General features: G+C 33.4%; 1 protein-coding gene across 1 annotated transcript in view; it reads right to left on the minus strand.

Moving 5' to 3' along the window:
• LOC126879017 (trypsin alpha-like) overlaps window positions 1–12836 on the minus strand; it is a 136262-nt gene extending 123426 nt beyond the window's left edge. Inside the window, exon 1 of the mRNA XM_050641897.1 lies at window positions 12669–12836. Coding sequence (XP_050497854.1) covers window positions 12669–12741 — 73 coding nt within the window. The 5' untranslated portion in view covers window positions 12742–12836. The remainder of the gene's footprint in view (window positions 1–12668) is intronic.
• Window positions 12837–16523: the final 3687 nt, after the last annotated feature.

Consider the following 16523-nt stretch of genomic DNA (forward strand, 5'->3'; position numbering starts at 1 on the left):
TGCCAGGTCATATAAATTTATGAAAATAAAAATTTACTCTTATGGAGAACAACGTAATTTTTGTTGAAACGGTTAACTTTAGGAAAAAATGTTACAACACCTTTTTGTTCTAAATTGTGTATTATATCCACACCTTAAAGGAACGCACTATTTTCGGAGACACCCTGTATAAACAATACATTTATCTAAAGTAACGTGTGAAGCGATAAAAATTAATTTTCATGACTTTCTTTTGCCAAAAAAAGGGAACGATTTTATTTTCAGCGTAACTTGCTTACTTTTCACGCTAGAAACTGTTTTAAAAACACCAAAAAAAATTTTTTTTAAACACTTTAAAAGAGTTATGATGAGTGTTTCCCGAAAAGTGCTTTATTTTTTTGGTTATTTTACGTTGAAATATTCGATTTGGTATTTGACGAATAAGAACCTATTTTTCATTAGCTGCAACCCTGCTTCTACTGGGTCTACAGACCTTATACTGACACCTCTTTTTCATAAGCTATATTATTGCTAGGAATATTTTCTTCGATAAAATATGTACATACTTACTTTTTGAGTTATTTGCGAAAATCCGTCCAAAACGTGTTTTTCTATGAAAAATAAACATATTCACTCGCACATACCTCGAAAAGTATTGACCTAAAACTTTTATAGAATAAAATTTGCTTAGAATTAGAATTAGTCAGTTTATCCACTTCCGGACTTATTTTGCACGTATGTTTTTTCACCTCCAAGAAGGGGTGAAAGTCACATCCAGGACAAGAGAACATATCGGCATAATCTCACTTTTTTCTTTGGCATTTTAGCTACGTGTGTGCCAAATTTTATGTCAATCCAAGCGGTTCTTTAAAATCTGGAGGTTTTGCGATATTTTATCGTGAGTGAATGGAATAATAATTATTACAACGGCAATTATTGCCGTTGTCACTTTTAGATAAGAAGTCATTATCACAATGATATAGTCAGGTTAACTGAATTGTATAATTATTGTTTTTATCATTAAATGTGAAAACCTAGAATTATCCATGTCTGTCCGTCAATAAACACAACTCGTCTATTAGTAGGACAGAAAGAATGACAAATAAGGTGTCAAATGAAAGCCTATAACCAAAATATGATATTACATGTGAGAAGTTTGACCTCGGACTGCCTGTTCCAGAGTTGCAACCGAAAGTACTGTTTTAAATTCGTCGAAATAGTACAAACTATTGGTCAACACGACTAAGAAAGACCAGAACAAATACATACTTCCGGTTTCATGCCTGTCTGTTCGTCCATATCTGTAGGTGAACAAAATTCATCCGTCATATCAGCTGACAAAAAGTTACACGAAGGGTTCAAATATCGACTGCCGGTTCAACTTCCGGTCACTTTTTGTGAAAAATTAGAACTTACGATGTCCAATTGCTTGTTACAATTTTTTTTATAAGTGTTCTACTCTATCTATTCTGACTTTTCATTAACTTACTTAGATCACATATAATTTAATACAGTTTTGATGTCAGGGTCTTCAAAATTTATGTGGTGAGTTCCGGTATGTGATGAATGAAAAACGACTCCATAAGCAGAAAAAAAAAGTGTTCTCAAGACCTAAGACAATACATCGACTCACAAGAGCGTTGTGACAGTAGCAAAAATTCGAGTTGGGGTTCTAATTACTTTCTCATGCGGCTTACTCTCCTGACTTGGCCCCCTCCGATTATTAAGTGTTCCCAAATCTGAAGAAATGATGGGCGAGTCACAAAGTTTCACAAAAAAGCGAATATTTCGCGAAATGAACGTCAGATCGAAAAACTAAAAAATGCGTGTTCAATATTTTTCAAAAGTCTATCGAATGATACCAAAAACGAACCCCCACGGAAAGGGGTGAGGAGTAAATTAAAAATTTTAAATACGAACCCTGCGATATTTCGCGAAATGAACATCAGAGTGCCAGTGTGTGCTTTTTTTCTGGGGATGAGTACCACCCCCTTCTCGAGTGTGAAAAAATATAGGTCCAAATAAGTCCGTAAGTGGATAAACTAATTAAATTCCTTGTAACTTTTGTTTTTAGATGGTTTTTCGCAAATAAATCAAAAAGTAAGTATTTGATCGAAAAACTATTCCTAGCAAATATAAAGCTTATAAAACAGTAAAAAAAATGATGTATGTATGAAGTCTGGACACACAATAAAAACAGAGTTGGAGCTAATCAAAAGTTGGTTCTTATTCGTCAAATTCCAAATCGACTAGTTCAACGTAAAATGTCCAAAAAATAACGCACTTTTCGGGGAAAACCCGCCACAAATTTTTTAAAGAGTTTAAAAAAAGTTTTATTTTTGTTATATAAAAAGTATCTATTCTATCACCATCAGCATCAAAAGTAGACCGGGCAGTATCGTCGCCCCCGCTAGCGAAATTATTCCGATTCGATTTTTTTGCACAAACTTACTCAAAAAGAGGTCCTTATAACATATCCAAAGGGTGCCGGGCGGTGCATTGGTCGAAAAATTGTTTAAAAAATTTTTTTGAAACAAATTCACAAAAACAATTTTTTCATTTCGAACAATTTTTTTTAGATAACTTGTGTCATTCTGGGCAAAAAAGGTGTCTTGCCATTTTTGTTTAAAATTGATTGTTGTCGAGTTATATGCGATTAAAAATTTGAAAAATGCGAAAATGGCCATTTTTAAGTCTTAATAACTCGATTAAAAGTTATTATTATGAAATTAAAAAGTGAGCAGATCAAGTTTCAAACCCTTGCTTCAAGGTCCTTAAGAGATTTTTGTCATTATTTTATTACAAAGCTGTTATTTTTAATTATTAATAATTAGCGCTATAGTCCCGGATTTATCGTCGCCCCTGTTAGTGAAATTATTCCGATTCGATTTTTTTGCACAAACTTACTCAAAAAGAGGTCCTTATAACATATTCACAAGGTGCCGTGGTCGAAAAATTGTTTAAACAATTTTTTAAACAAATCCACAAAAATAATTTTTTCACTTTGAACAATTTTTTTTAGATAATTTTGGACATTCTGAACAAAAAAGGTCTCTTGTCAATTTTCTCTAAAATTGATTGTTGTCGAGTTATACGCGATTTAAAACCTGAAAAATGCGAAAATGGCCATATAACTCGACAAAAATCAATTTTAGAGAAAAATCTCAAGATACCTTTTTTGCTCAGAATAACCCAACTTATCTAAAAAATCGTTCGTAATGAAAAAATTATTTTTGTGAATTTGTTTAAAAAATTGTTTAAGGTGATACAGTAGCGATCAACAGGTAGCCAAAACGCGTTCCAAGATTGCGGCTGTAATTTTGAATATTTTTTCAAGATATTTGGCACACGTATCCGTAATATAATAAAGAATGGCGGTACAGAGCCCAATTTGAAAAATATATTAGGTAATATTTGAAAATTATTCTGTAATTAAATACAATATTAAAAAAACGAGCCTGTACCGCCATTAAGAAGAACAAAAAAATACACTTTCTTCAAATAAACTTTTTTATCCGATGCCTAGATTTTGTGTCATTTTGGAACTACTAAAATGTTTTATTTCATTAGTCCAAAACAAAATTTAAATTTTTTAATTTGACAAAATATTTCCACGCACAGGCTGTGGTCTGTATTAATTCGAGAACCAAGAGAGACAGCTCATTAACCGCCTTTCATTTTTTCTTAGAAAATAAACGATCTCTACACAAAGTACTTATAGGATAATACGCCGCCGTTATGAAATGATTGTAGGATGTTAAAATGACGAAGGATGTTTTACCCGGAAATCCGAATTTTATATACTTTTGTTATATTTAATACCCTAATAGCACACGACGTCCTTTGGACGTCCAAAATAGGTCAATTTTTGGTCCTAACGTCCATGGACCATAAACGGACGTCCTTTGGACGTCCGACGCTGGACGTACTTCGGGTGTACTAAATATGTACGTCCTTTGGACGTCCGGCGTTGGACGTCCTTCAGGTGGACTAAATATGTACGTCCTTTGGACGTCCGGCGTTGGACGTCCTTCGGGTGGACTAAATATGTACGTCCTTCGGACGTCCGGTGTTGGACGTCCTTCGGGTGGAATAAATATGAACGTCCTTTGGACGTCCGTACTCGGACGAAATACGGACCTTTTCCAATCGTCCATATTGGACATATTCTACCAATAAGGGGATTAAACAGCAAAATTATTTAATAAAATATTAACTTAATTATGTTAATAAAATAGTTTAAATGGAAAAGATTATAAATCATATTTAATTCAAAACTGTATATGTAGTTTAATATCTAATACATGTTTTTGTTTTTATGTAACGTGTGAAAATCTGATCGGTAAATTATTCGTTATGTCCACTCTACATCAACAATAAATTGAACAAGAAATTGACTAAGTTATTCAAGGCCAAATTTGACGAGTACAAAATGTATGATTTGTAAAAGAAAATGAAGGAATTTGATGAAATAGAACAATTGGATATGTTTTATTTTGTCAAATTTCTTTATTTTCTGTTTATTCACGGCAAAATTGGAAGTAGAATTGTGTTTTGTATAAGCCAAATTTGACCTTGAATAACTTGTCGTCAATTTCTTGTTCAATTATTGTTGATGTAAAGTGGACTTTATAATGTTTTATTATTCCCGTTACCAAGATGATAGAAGTTTGGTGGTTAATTCTAATAAGCAAAAATATAATTTTTATCAATGTATCCTTACTACAGATGAATATTGAGAGCATCTTTTTGAAGTTGAGCGTACGTGTGCCCAAAATAGGTCCAGTTTTAGTCCTAATGCGGATGGACTATAAATGAACGTCCTTCGGACGTCCGACGTTGGACGTACTTACGTGTTGAATAAATATGAACGTCCTTTGGACGTCCATTGGACGTCCGTGCTCGGACGTCCGTTGGACATTGACATCGATCCGTGAGCGTCATCTGCAAAGAAGAAAATCACAAGCCAGGACAACCAATCCAAATAGTGAGTGTTTCAAACTTTTGTGTTGTGTTGTCAAAAGTTTATTTAATTATTTATGTTTTTCCTTACATACTTACATATTTTTTCAAGCTTTTTGGTATATTTTTCATATTTTTTACTATATTTCGATAAAAAAATTCTTCGCAGTTTTATCCTAATCAACATCATCATCATTCTATCCAAAAAGGCAAATCGCCAAAATCGCAATTTTATCATAATATGATATGTATATTTGCATTTTACCACATTTTTTCGATGTTTTGAAACATTTTTGTATATCTTTTGTGTATCTATCTATATTTTGTATATCACCCCTCCTCGGGGTGAAACTCACCCCCCAAATTCACATACTAATTTGTAAGTACACATACTTTGTAAGTATGGAATAAAGGTTGCTTAATATTAATCAGTTTATCGAAGTCCGGACTTATTTTGAACGTTTTTCACCCCAGAGAAAGAGTGAAACTCACCCCAGGGCAATAGCACACATTGGCACAATATCACTTTTTTTCTTTGGCATGTTAGCTATGCGTATGCCAAATTTCATGTCAATCCTTTAAAATTTACAGCAAAAACCATCAAAGAATGTAGTAATACTTGTTTTCATGAAGTCGGTGATAGAGTTTGACAAATCTTTATGGTTGTTAAATATCTTTTAATTTGTGTATTCGATTTTTAAAGGTAGGTACTATATACGTCCATTTGGCACAATAAAAAATAACCTTCGACCGGTACATATTGCTTGTATCGATGCTCGGTGCATTGTTCAGTCATAAATTTTACCTGTCCCTATAGCCTCGGCCGTCGGGCCCTATTGTAAATTATTATAATAATAGTCCGTCTCGGTATTTTATTATTTCTGTCATAAGTATCTCTGTGGAAATGCAAATGCTGCTTGTAACATCCCAAAAACCAGCTCTACTATTAATTGTACTCGTATAAATAAGTGTATAATATGTACCTACCTACTTATTTATTGTATTCATTTATAGACCTGGATCCCGCGTAATAAAAAAAGTTGATTAACAGCAAGCTGAAAATTTGTTAATAGCTTCACGGTGTCTAGTCGGACAAACTTTGATGTACGGGAATACTGGAACCGGGGAAGTTTTAATTGTGGAACAGGTTAAAAACTTGGAACATCAGACTACCGAAAACGTTCCATGTATTTTGTCGGACAGAACTTCCAATTGATTTGTTACCATTTCATTAAACTCTTATGCAAAAATCAGACTGTGTACCAGTCTACTTTTATTCTCTTACTATTTTTACTTAAAAAAAGTGTACTACAATCATCTCGCTAAACTTAATATAACTGTTTTCGAGATAAACCCATTTTAAATCTGCGATATAAGATAATTTTTTGCATAATATTGTAGTTAAATCCGAAAAATCAACTTAAAACCATAATAATAATTGTGCCAATTCTCATTTATGTCATTTATATTTTTGGAGATTTTTATGGTTTATAAGTTATTTTTCGAGTTTAGCGAGACGAATGTAGTATATATTTTTTAAGTAATAATATTAAGAGAATAAAAGTTTTGATTCGAAAAGTATATGTAATGTAGAGTTCCCTCAGCGATGTGATATAATATTATTACAGTATAGCTCCCCGTGCATGACAAGCTTATGGAGGTAGCCCATATAGCCTAGGCTATAATATTATTAAAAAAATCACTTAGATGGGACAATGGCTTTAGGAAATTCGAGACATCAAAAATGGCCCATTTTTAAGGTGGTGCGTTAATTTCTTGGAGAAATGTAATTATAATTTAATGTAAATAATCTAATATCCAATAATTGTAAATTAATATAAGATGTAATATAAGTTCCTTAAAAAATATATTTTTTATTTCCCACAATACATTCTCCACAGGTATAAATATCGTCTCTAGACGTCCACCGAACGTCCTCCCAGGACGTTAGATGGATGATCGGCAGCAATACATTGGACCAAACTGGGACGTCCTATGAAGGCCCAATTGACGTCCACCGAACGTCCCTTCGGACGTTAGGTGGACCTCCATTGGGCGTTTGGCAACGTGGAATTTGGACCAAAATTGGACGTCCTGTTAAGGTCCAATTCACGTCCCCTAAGACGTCCGATTAAGATCCAATTTACTCCGATTAAGGTCCAATTTACGTCCAATTAAGGTCCCATTTACGTCCGATTAAGGTCCAATTTACGTCCGATTAAAGTCCAATTTACGTCCGATTAAGGTTCAATTTACGTCCGATTAAGGTCCAATTGACGTCCGATTAAGGTTCAATTTACGTCCGATTAAGGTCCAATTTACGTCCGATTAGCGTCCAATTTACGTCCCCTAGGACGTCCGATTAAGGTCCAATTTACGTCCGATTAAGATCCAATATATGTCCCCTCGGACATTAGATGGACGTCCAATGGACGTTCGGTAGCGCGACATTTGGACCAAAATAGGACGTATAAAGGACGTTCCTCGGACGAAAACGGACGTCCAATGGACGTCCCTAAAGTCCGTGAAGGACGTCCATTGGACGTCCTTGTGCTATTAGGGTAGGTACCTACCTATAATTCTGGTGATTTTTTAAATCCTCTATTGTTAAGAGAATTTACACCTTTAGCCAAAGTTTTACGATTTTCTAACGGAAATTAACAAGTTATTTTAAATACGCACCAATTATCGATGTTGAAAGGAGTTTTTCAAGTTATAAAAATATTTTGTCTGATCAAAGAATATGTTTCCTCGTAAAGAATTTGGAAAAACACATTGTAGTGAATTATAATCGAAGATATATTTATAGTGATATTGTTGTTTTATTTTAAATAGGTAACTATTGGTAGCAGTTTTTGTAAAAACTGTGAATAAATTGCATATATAAAAAATGATTTTATTTGAAAAATAATAAATAAGATTACTAAATAAGACAGAAAATTTGTGGTTTCCCAAAATGCGCATTTTTTGAATTTTTGTGCATATCTTGCGCATATTTCGTAATTTTTTACCGCATATATATGCGAATATTTCATCAAAATTGATCGCATATAAATCCGCTCCCTAGTCATTGTATTCTGTTGGCTGATTCCAATGATTTGAGCCGCCGTACGACACGTTGGGACCAATGGGAGTGAAGATACGTAACTAATACCTATCAAGAGGTTTACTCAAACTTCTTTTCTGTACTTATACCTACCACTCGGTATAAGTACAAAAAAGAAGTTTGTGTAAACCTTTGCACAACTGTGTAAATACTAAAGAAAAATCTAAAATATTAAAAAAAAATAGTGAAATCCGTTAATCTGTTCTCGAAAAAATTAGCTATGAAAATGAGCATAATTTTCTATATCCCTAACTTTTGACGAGCAGTTTAGCTTAAATGGGGAAAAGCGGTAAGCTTAGACCAAACACCAGTAGGAGGCATTCAATTAATTGAGGAAAAAAATTAAATGGATAACAATATTCATTTCAGTTATAGAAAAGGCATTGCCCCGCTAGAATGGTTGAAATCACAAGTAACAATTAATAGTCCTACAAAAAAGACAGGCGCTTGAAAGTGATAAGACCATTGAACAATAAGCCTGCGAAGTGCCTTTTAAACACATTCTTAAAAATAATCCATAACACAATTAAAAAAAGGTTTGTTAAGAAATTCTTTTATAGACTTCAGAAATTCAACAACTTCTCCTGATTATGTTTAAAAAACGTACGGAATGCACTAAATGAAAAAAAGAAGAAAAAGATTTATCATACCGTTATACTCTAATATATTCTTACGTTGAATATTTGATGCTTCCCTGTAGAGTATAAAACGGACAGTTGTGTTTTTCCCGTGAGCTGCCTTGTTTAGTCTTCTTTGTCGTTCTATTCGTTAAATCCTATCCTCTCAAGTCACAGCGTCAGAAAGCAGTGGGTATATGCAGTGAAAGGGAGGCCTATGTCGAGCAGTGAACGTTGGGGCCCTTTCGCGTTTATCATATGTAGAGAAGTCGCTTGTCAAAAACTGGACGTATGTAATCGTATTCTATTTGTTAAATACTCTCACCTAATATGTCATACCATGTGTGTTAATCCATTTTATTTCTACAATTTTAAAGTGTTATTACATGCCGTCATTTTCATTTGTCTACACCATCTTATTCTGCCAGTTAAATCCCATCATTTCAGACGCTGTACGTCACGATTGAACCAATAGAACCGTAGATACAAGACTAAGGCCCTTTTGACATGATGCTGTAATTGATTTTCATACGTCATTGTATTATATTAGTCAAATCCAGTTATTTTAGGTGCTGTACGCCACGATTGGACCAATAGGAGCGAAGATACGTAAATAAGGCCCTTTTGACATATTGCTGTATTTGATTTTTCTGTGTCATTGTATTCTGTTCATTAAACCCTACCATTTGAGCTGCTGTACGTCACAATTGGACCAATAGGACTAGATATACATAACTAGGGCCCTTTTGACTTGTTGCTGTATTTGATTTTTCTGTGTCATTGTATTTTATTTGTCAAGTCCTATTATTTGAGATGCCCTACGTCACGATTGGTCTTATAGGACCGAAGATACGCGACTAAGGCCCTTTTGACATGAGGTTGTATTTGATTTTTCTCTCATTGTATTCTGTTTGTCAAATCCTATCATTTGAGGTGCTATACATCACGATTGGACCAACAGGACCGAAGATACATAACTAAGGCCCTTTTGACATATTGCTTGTTTGATTTTTCTGTGTCATTGTCTTCTATGATGTCTAAGGCATATCTCTGATATGCCCTATTTTTAAATTGGACTTCGTAAGTCCTAGGTTTTCACCCAAAAGCTTTTATTTGACACCTCATTTGTCATTCTACCCGGTATAATGGCGGAGGAGTTATATTGGCGGTCGTACGGACCGACAGAAAGAGTACCCAGCTCAAATATCTCACCTTTAGTACCATCCTTGGATTATAAGCTTTCATTTGACACCTCATTTATTATTATAGCTGGTATAATGATAGAGGAGTTACATTCGCGGTCGGACGGACCCACCGACAGACCGCCTAGGTCAAATATCTCACCTTTAGTACCATCCTTGTATTACCAGCTTACATTTGACACCTTATTTGTCATTCTACCTGGTATAATGACGGAGAAGTTATATTCGCGGTCGTACGGACCGACAGAAAGATTGTCTAGGCCAAATATCTCACTTTTAGTACCATCCTTGAATTATAAGCTTTCATTTGACACCTTATTTATCATTCTACTTGGTATAAAGACGCAGAAGTTATAGTCGCGGTCGTACGGACCGGCGGAAAGACAGCTTAGGTCAAATCGCTCACCTGTAGTACCATCATTGGATTATCAGCTTTCATTTGACACCTCATTTGTCATTCTACTTGGTATAAAGACGCAGAAGTTATAGTCGCGGTCGTACGGACCGGCGGAAAGACAGCCTAGGTCAAATCGCTCACCTGTAGTACTATCATTGGATTATCAGCTTTCATTTGACACCTCATTTGTCATTCTACCTGGTATAACGACGGAGGGGTTATATGCGCGGTCGTACGGACCGACGGAAAGACAGCCTGGGTCAAATATCTCACCTTTAGTACCATCCTTGGAATATAAGCTTTCATTTGACACCTCATTTGTCATTCTACCTGGTATAATGACGGAGAAGTTATATTCGCGGTCGTACGGACCGACAGAAAGATTGCCTAGGCCAAATATCTCACCTTTAGTACCATCCTTGGATTATAAGCTTTCATTTGACACCTCATTTATCATTCTACCTGGTATAATGATTGAGGAGTTATACTCGCGGTCGGACGGACCGACGGACAGACCATGTAGGTCAAATATCTCACCTTTAGTACCATCCTTGGAATATCAGCCTTCATTTGACACCTCATTTTTCATTCTACATGGTATAATGACGGAGGAGTTATATTCCCGGTCGTACGGACCGTCGGAAAGACAGCCTAGGTCAAATATCTCACCTTTATTACCATCCTTGGAATATAAGCTTTCATTTGACACCTCATTTGTCATTCTACCTGGTATAATGATGGAGGAGTTATATTGGCGGTCGGAGGGACCGGCGCACAGATCGCCTAAGTTAAATATCTCACCTTTAGTACCATCCTTGTATTATAAGCTTTCTTTTGACACCTCATTTGTCATTCTACCTGGTATAATGACGGAGGAGTTATATTCGCGGTCGGAGGGACCGACGGAAAGACAGCCTAGGTCAAATATCTCACCTTTAGTACCATCCTAGGATTATCAGCTTTCATTTGACACCTCATTTGTCATTCTACCTGGTATAATGACGGATAAGTTATATTCGCGGTCGGAGGGACCGAGTCACAGACCGCCTTAGTCAAATATCTCACCTTTAGTACCATCCTTGTATTATAAGCTTTCTTTTGACACCTCATTTGTCATTCTACCTGGTATAATGACGGAGGAGTTATATTTGCGGTCGGAGGGACCGACGGAAAGACAGCCTAGGTCAAATATCTCACCGTTAGTACCATCCTTGGATTATATGCTTTCATTTGACACCTCATTTGTCATTCTACCTGGTATAATGATAGAGGAGTTATATTCGCGGTCGTAAAGACCGACGGACAGACCGCCAAGGTCAAATATCTCACCTTTACTACCATCCTTGGATTATCAGCTTTCATTTGATACCTCATTTGTCATTCTAGCTGGTATATTGACGGAGGAGTTGTGGTTACAGACAGACGGACAGACGGACGTGGATAATACAAAGTTTTCACATTTTTTCAAAATTGGGTGAAAACAATAAAACATGATGCCAGACTGATTTCTTTATGAAAATAATATATACATTCTCAAATTGTCTATTTTTCGTTGTGAATAATATTGTATTCAACAGTGATGCCAAATTTCTGATGCCAAAATGATTGATAATGAAAGTGGGATATACGTTTTCATGTATATAACGGCAGCGACAAAACGGTAAAACACTGAACTAAATGTATAGAATATTTTCACTGTACGATCATTTTGGACTCAAACATTTTATGGAATAAACTTATATAACTTAGTAAGAGGTAAACAAGGAAAGCTGATATATTAAAGTAACATCAAGGAATCAAATCTCTAACTACCGAGCTGATTAGACTTCTGGTAGCAAGTACAGGAATAAAGTTATTAAGGTAGTGTAAAGTGGCATCGATATACAGATGCCACTTTGCAAGACGATGCCAAATCGATGGTAAATGCATAATGTATCGATGCCAAATTGATAGTAGGATGTATATATATATATATATATATATATATATATATATATATATATATATATATATATATATATATATATATATATATATATATATATATATATATATATAATTATATATATATATATATATATATATATATATATACGAGTGGTCGTTAAACCAATAACCTTGGATCTTTGGTTCACTGAGTGTGTTTCAAAGATCTACATCTTATGTTTTTAAATATATATATATATATATATTAAGAAAGATTATGTGGAATTGTGGAACATATTTTATTTCTGTCTATGGTAGCTGTAGGAAGTCTGCAGGTTATACTATTGAGTACAGCAAAACCAGTTTTGAAACTTCTATCCTTTACATTATAAGAAAAAATTATAAGATTTATATTATATCTAAATGTTTTATATTTTAATATAAAAAATTTTGTAATTTAATAAATATTATTTTCTTACCTGCATGAACAAAGTTGTTTTTCAGTAACAGTATATACACCAAGGATACAATTTTGCTGTATAGACTCACCATTATTAAATTTTGGTATAAACCAAAATATTGCTTATTTTCTTTTTTACGAAACTAACTGTATAGTAATGCAGCTGAGCTGAGCATTTTATACTAGCATAGCTACATATTTATGACTTTCACAGCACGAATTTTTGTCATGATTTCGTGACAGTACCTGGATAAATTTTCACGAAAAATAGTTAAATCACAACTAAAAATGCAACGATGGATAAATAAGTATCATTTTAAAGGTTTTTTATGATTAGTATAATTACTTTCATATCTGTATTACACCTGCCATAAATAAAAGTTATATAATATATATCTACATATATCTCCACTTTCAGCTATGCCCAAAGTTTATTCCCAAAAACCTTTAAATTATATAATATATAAAACATGGTTGAAATATCGGGGTACTATTCCACGAACATACGTCTGTTGTGGATTATCTCGACAACGAAAATTTTACTGTGCAATTTATGAAGAACGAAAGTAAATTGCAAAATACATTGTTGTTTATTGGAACAATTATTCGAGCCATTTACTTTCGCACTTCTTATGTTGCACACTAAAATATTCGTTGTCGCAATAATCCAAGACAGTCGTATATTCGTGGAATAGCCCATAGCAGCAATCTCGAAGAAAACTATTTATAATAGTTCCAAGCTTTCGATAATGTTTATTATCATCGTCAGGGAAAACTACAATCATAAATAGACGGTATTTAACAAATAGTCTCTAAAATCAATAATAATTGCTATTTTTGTGGCACCAAAAATCCAAAACACCCCAGTTTTCTCTCGTTAAACTAGGTGTCGAGAGGTGTAAAAATGGAGTATAAACTGATAAAAATGTTTTAAATACGTATATAAATGGCATTTTACAAAATGTCTAACAGAATGTTATCGATGTTTATTCAATTTTCTTTGAATTCATACGGAAACGTCACCACCACTGCACCAATTACAATTTTTGATAAACTGTATAAATTTTTAAATACACTCTGGACCAAAATTAACGGTTCACTTTGAAAATTGGTCATTTTTTATGTCTCGTATTTCCTAAACCTGTTGTCCGATTTAAGTGACTTTTTTAATATGTTATAGCCTTATTCTTTAACAATATCGCTGTAATAATATTGTTGCTAAACAGGAAAATTTTCATTGTATACCGGGTGTACGAATCCAACTGTGTTTTTTCTCAGAGTTCGCATCATCCTGTGGAATATTCTAGCATTTATAAAATACTGAAATTAAATCCCAACTATAGCTTCATGTGTTCTCAACATTTTTTTTCATTCGCTTATGTTTGACCATAAAATAGGTAGATACTTTAACAACTGGACATGTTTTTCATCAATATAGGGTGTTTTTAAATAAGTATTGCAAACTTTAAGGGGTAAATCTGCAGGAAAAATAATGACAGTTTGCTTGATACACGTATGTCCGCAAATGCTTCGTTTCCGAGATAGGGAATGTTGAAATTTTTTCTAACAAACTGACGATTTGTTTATTGCTTTAAAACCAGATAAAATATGCAAAAGAAATTTGGTGTGTCTTAAAAAATAGTTACTGCACATTTTTTGGCATACAATTAAGAATTTAATATTCACCATTAGCGCGCATAAGGGTAAAATGGCGGCTCATATTACCCGTATGTACGTCAATGGTTAATATTAAATTCCTAATTGTATCCCAAAAAATGTGCAATAACTACGTCTTCAAACCCATCAAATTTCATTTGCACATCTCAACCGGTTTTAAAGCAATAAATAAATCGTCAATTTGTAAGAAAATTTTCAATATCCCCTATCTCGGAAACGAACCATTTTGCGGACATACGTTTATAAAGCAAACTGTCATTTCTTTTTCATGCAGAATTACCTATTAAAGTTTGCCATACTTATTTAAGAACACCCTGTATTGATGAAAAACATGGCTAGTTGTTAAAGTACCTAACTTTTTTATGGTCCAACATAAGCGAATGAGTCAAAAAACAAAATGTTCAAAAAATAGTCAAAAAACAAAACAAAATGAGAAAACAGGAGGCCATAGTTGGGTTTTAATTGCAGTATTTTATAAATGATAGAATATTCTACAGGGTGATATACAATGAAAATTTACTTGTTTTGCAACAATATTATTACAGCGATATTGTTAAAGAATAAGGCTATAACATATTAAAAAAATCACTTAAATCGGACAAAAGATTTAGGAAATACAAGATATCAAAAATGACCTCATTTTAAGGTGGGCGGTTAATTTTGGCCCAGAGTGTAGAAAAAGTCCGAAATGAGAATACAACAGTTTTAATCAATGCAAAGTTTTTTCAAATAGTCAATGTCTTTTTATAGTCCATTCTTTCACGGTTTTTGCTCTAAATTTTAAAGAACCGCTTGGATTGACATGAAATTTGGCATGCGTATAGCTTACATGTCAAAGAAAAAAAGTGATATTGTGCCGATGTGTGCTTTTGCCCTGGGGGTGTAAAAAATTTTAAGTAAGTTTTGTTCTATAGAGCTTTTTCGCCAAGTCAACACTTTTCGAGTTATTTGCTAGTGAATGTGTTCATTTTTCAACAAAATAACCACATTTTTAGACGGTTTTTCGCAAATAACTCAAAAATTAAGTATTTTGTCGAAAAAAACGTTCTTAGCAAAATATAGCCTATAAAAAAGTAAAAAAAATGGTGTACGCGTTAGGTCTCTGGATCTCGTAGAACTAGAGTTATAGCCAATGAAAAATATATTCATATTTACCAAATTTCAAATAGAATATTTGGACGTGAAATATCGAAAAAATTAAGCACTTTTTAGGGAAAACCCATAATAATTTTTTTAAAGTTTTTAAAAAAAGCTTTATTTCTGTTTTTAAAAAAAGTTTCTAGCATTAAATTTAAGCAAGTTACGCTCAAAATAAAGTTGGTCCCTTGTGTTTTTGCAAAAAAAAATCGGGAAGACCAACCCCTAATTAGCAACTTAAATGAAATTAATCTTTACCACTCCACAAATTATTTTACTTATGTTGTGTATATATGATCTGTAAGTTTCATTGATTCAAAGTGCTTATTTTTGAAAACAATGGGTTTCAAAGTAAAATTTTTAAAAATTTAAATTTTGAAAAATATGCTTTTTTTCCAAAATAACTTAAAAATTGTTAGAGATACCAAATATCTCAAAAAACAAAAAAAATCAGATTTGCTTTTCCAAATATCATGTATTTTTTTGTTTTTCTATTAGACAAAAATTGATTAAGATTTGGTGTTTCTAAATTTGCATACATTCGTGATCAGTGACTCGTTCAATCCCTTTTAACTACAGCCCTTTCAATAGTAAGTACTTTGAACCGATGAAACTTACAGATCATATAAACAATATATACACGAGTCAAGAAACTTGTGAAGTCGTAACGATTAAGTTCATTTAAGATACTAATTAGGGGGTGATTTTCTCGATTTTTTTACCAAAACCAAAAGGGACTAACTTTATTTTGAGCTTAACTTGTTTAATATTGACTCTAGAAATTTTTTTTATAAAACAAAAATGAAGCTTTTTTTAAACACTTTAAATAAGTTGTAATGAGTTTTCCCCGAAATGTGCTTTATTTTTGGTTATTTCACGTTAAAGTATTCCATTTGGAATTTGACGAATATGAACCTATTTTTCATTAGCTATAACTCTGTTTCTACTAGGTGTAGAGACGTGATGTATACACCATTTTTTAAAATTTTTTACAGGCTATATTTTTGCTAAGAATGTTTTTCGACAAAATGCTTACTATTTGAGTTATTTGCGAAAAACC

This window comes from Diabrotica virgifera, chromosome 1, assembly GCF_917563875.1.
Source record: "Diabrotica virgifera virgifera chromosome 1, PGI_DIABVI_V3a".
Classification (NCBI taxonomy): domain Eukaryota; kingdom Metazoa; phylum Arthropoda; class Insecta; order Coleoptera; family Chrysomelidae; genus Diabrotica; species Diabrotica virgifera.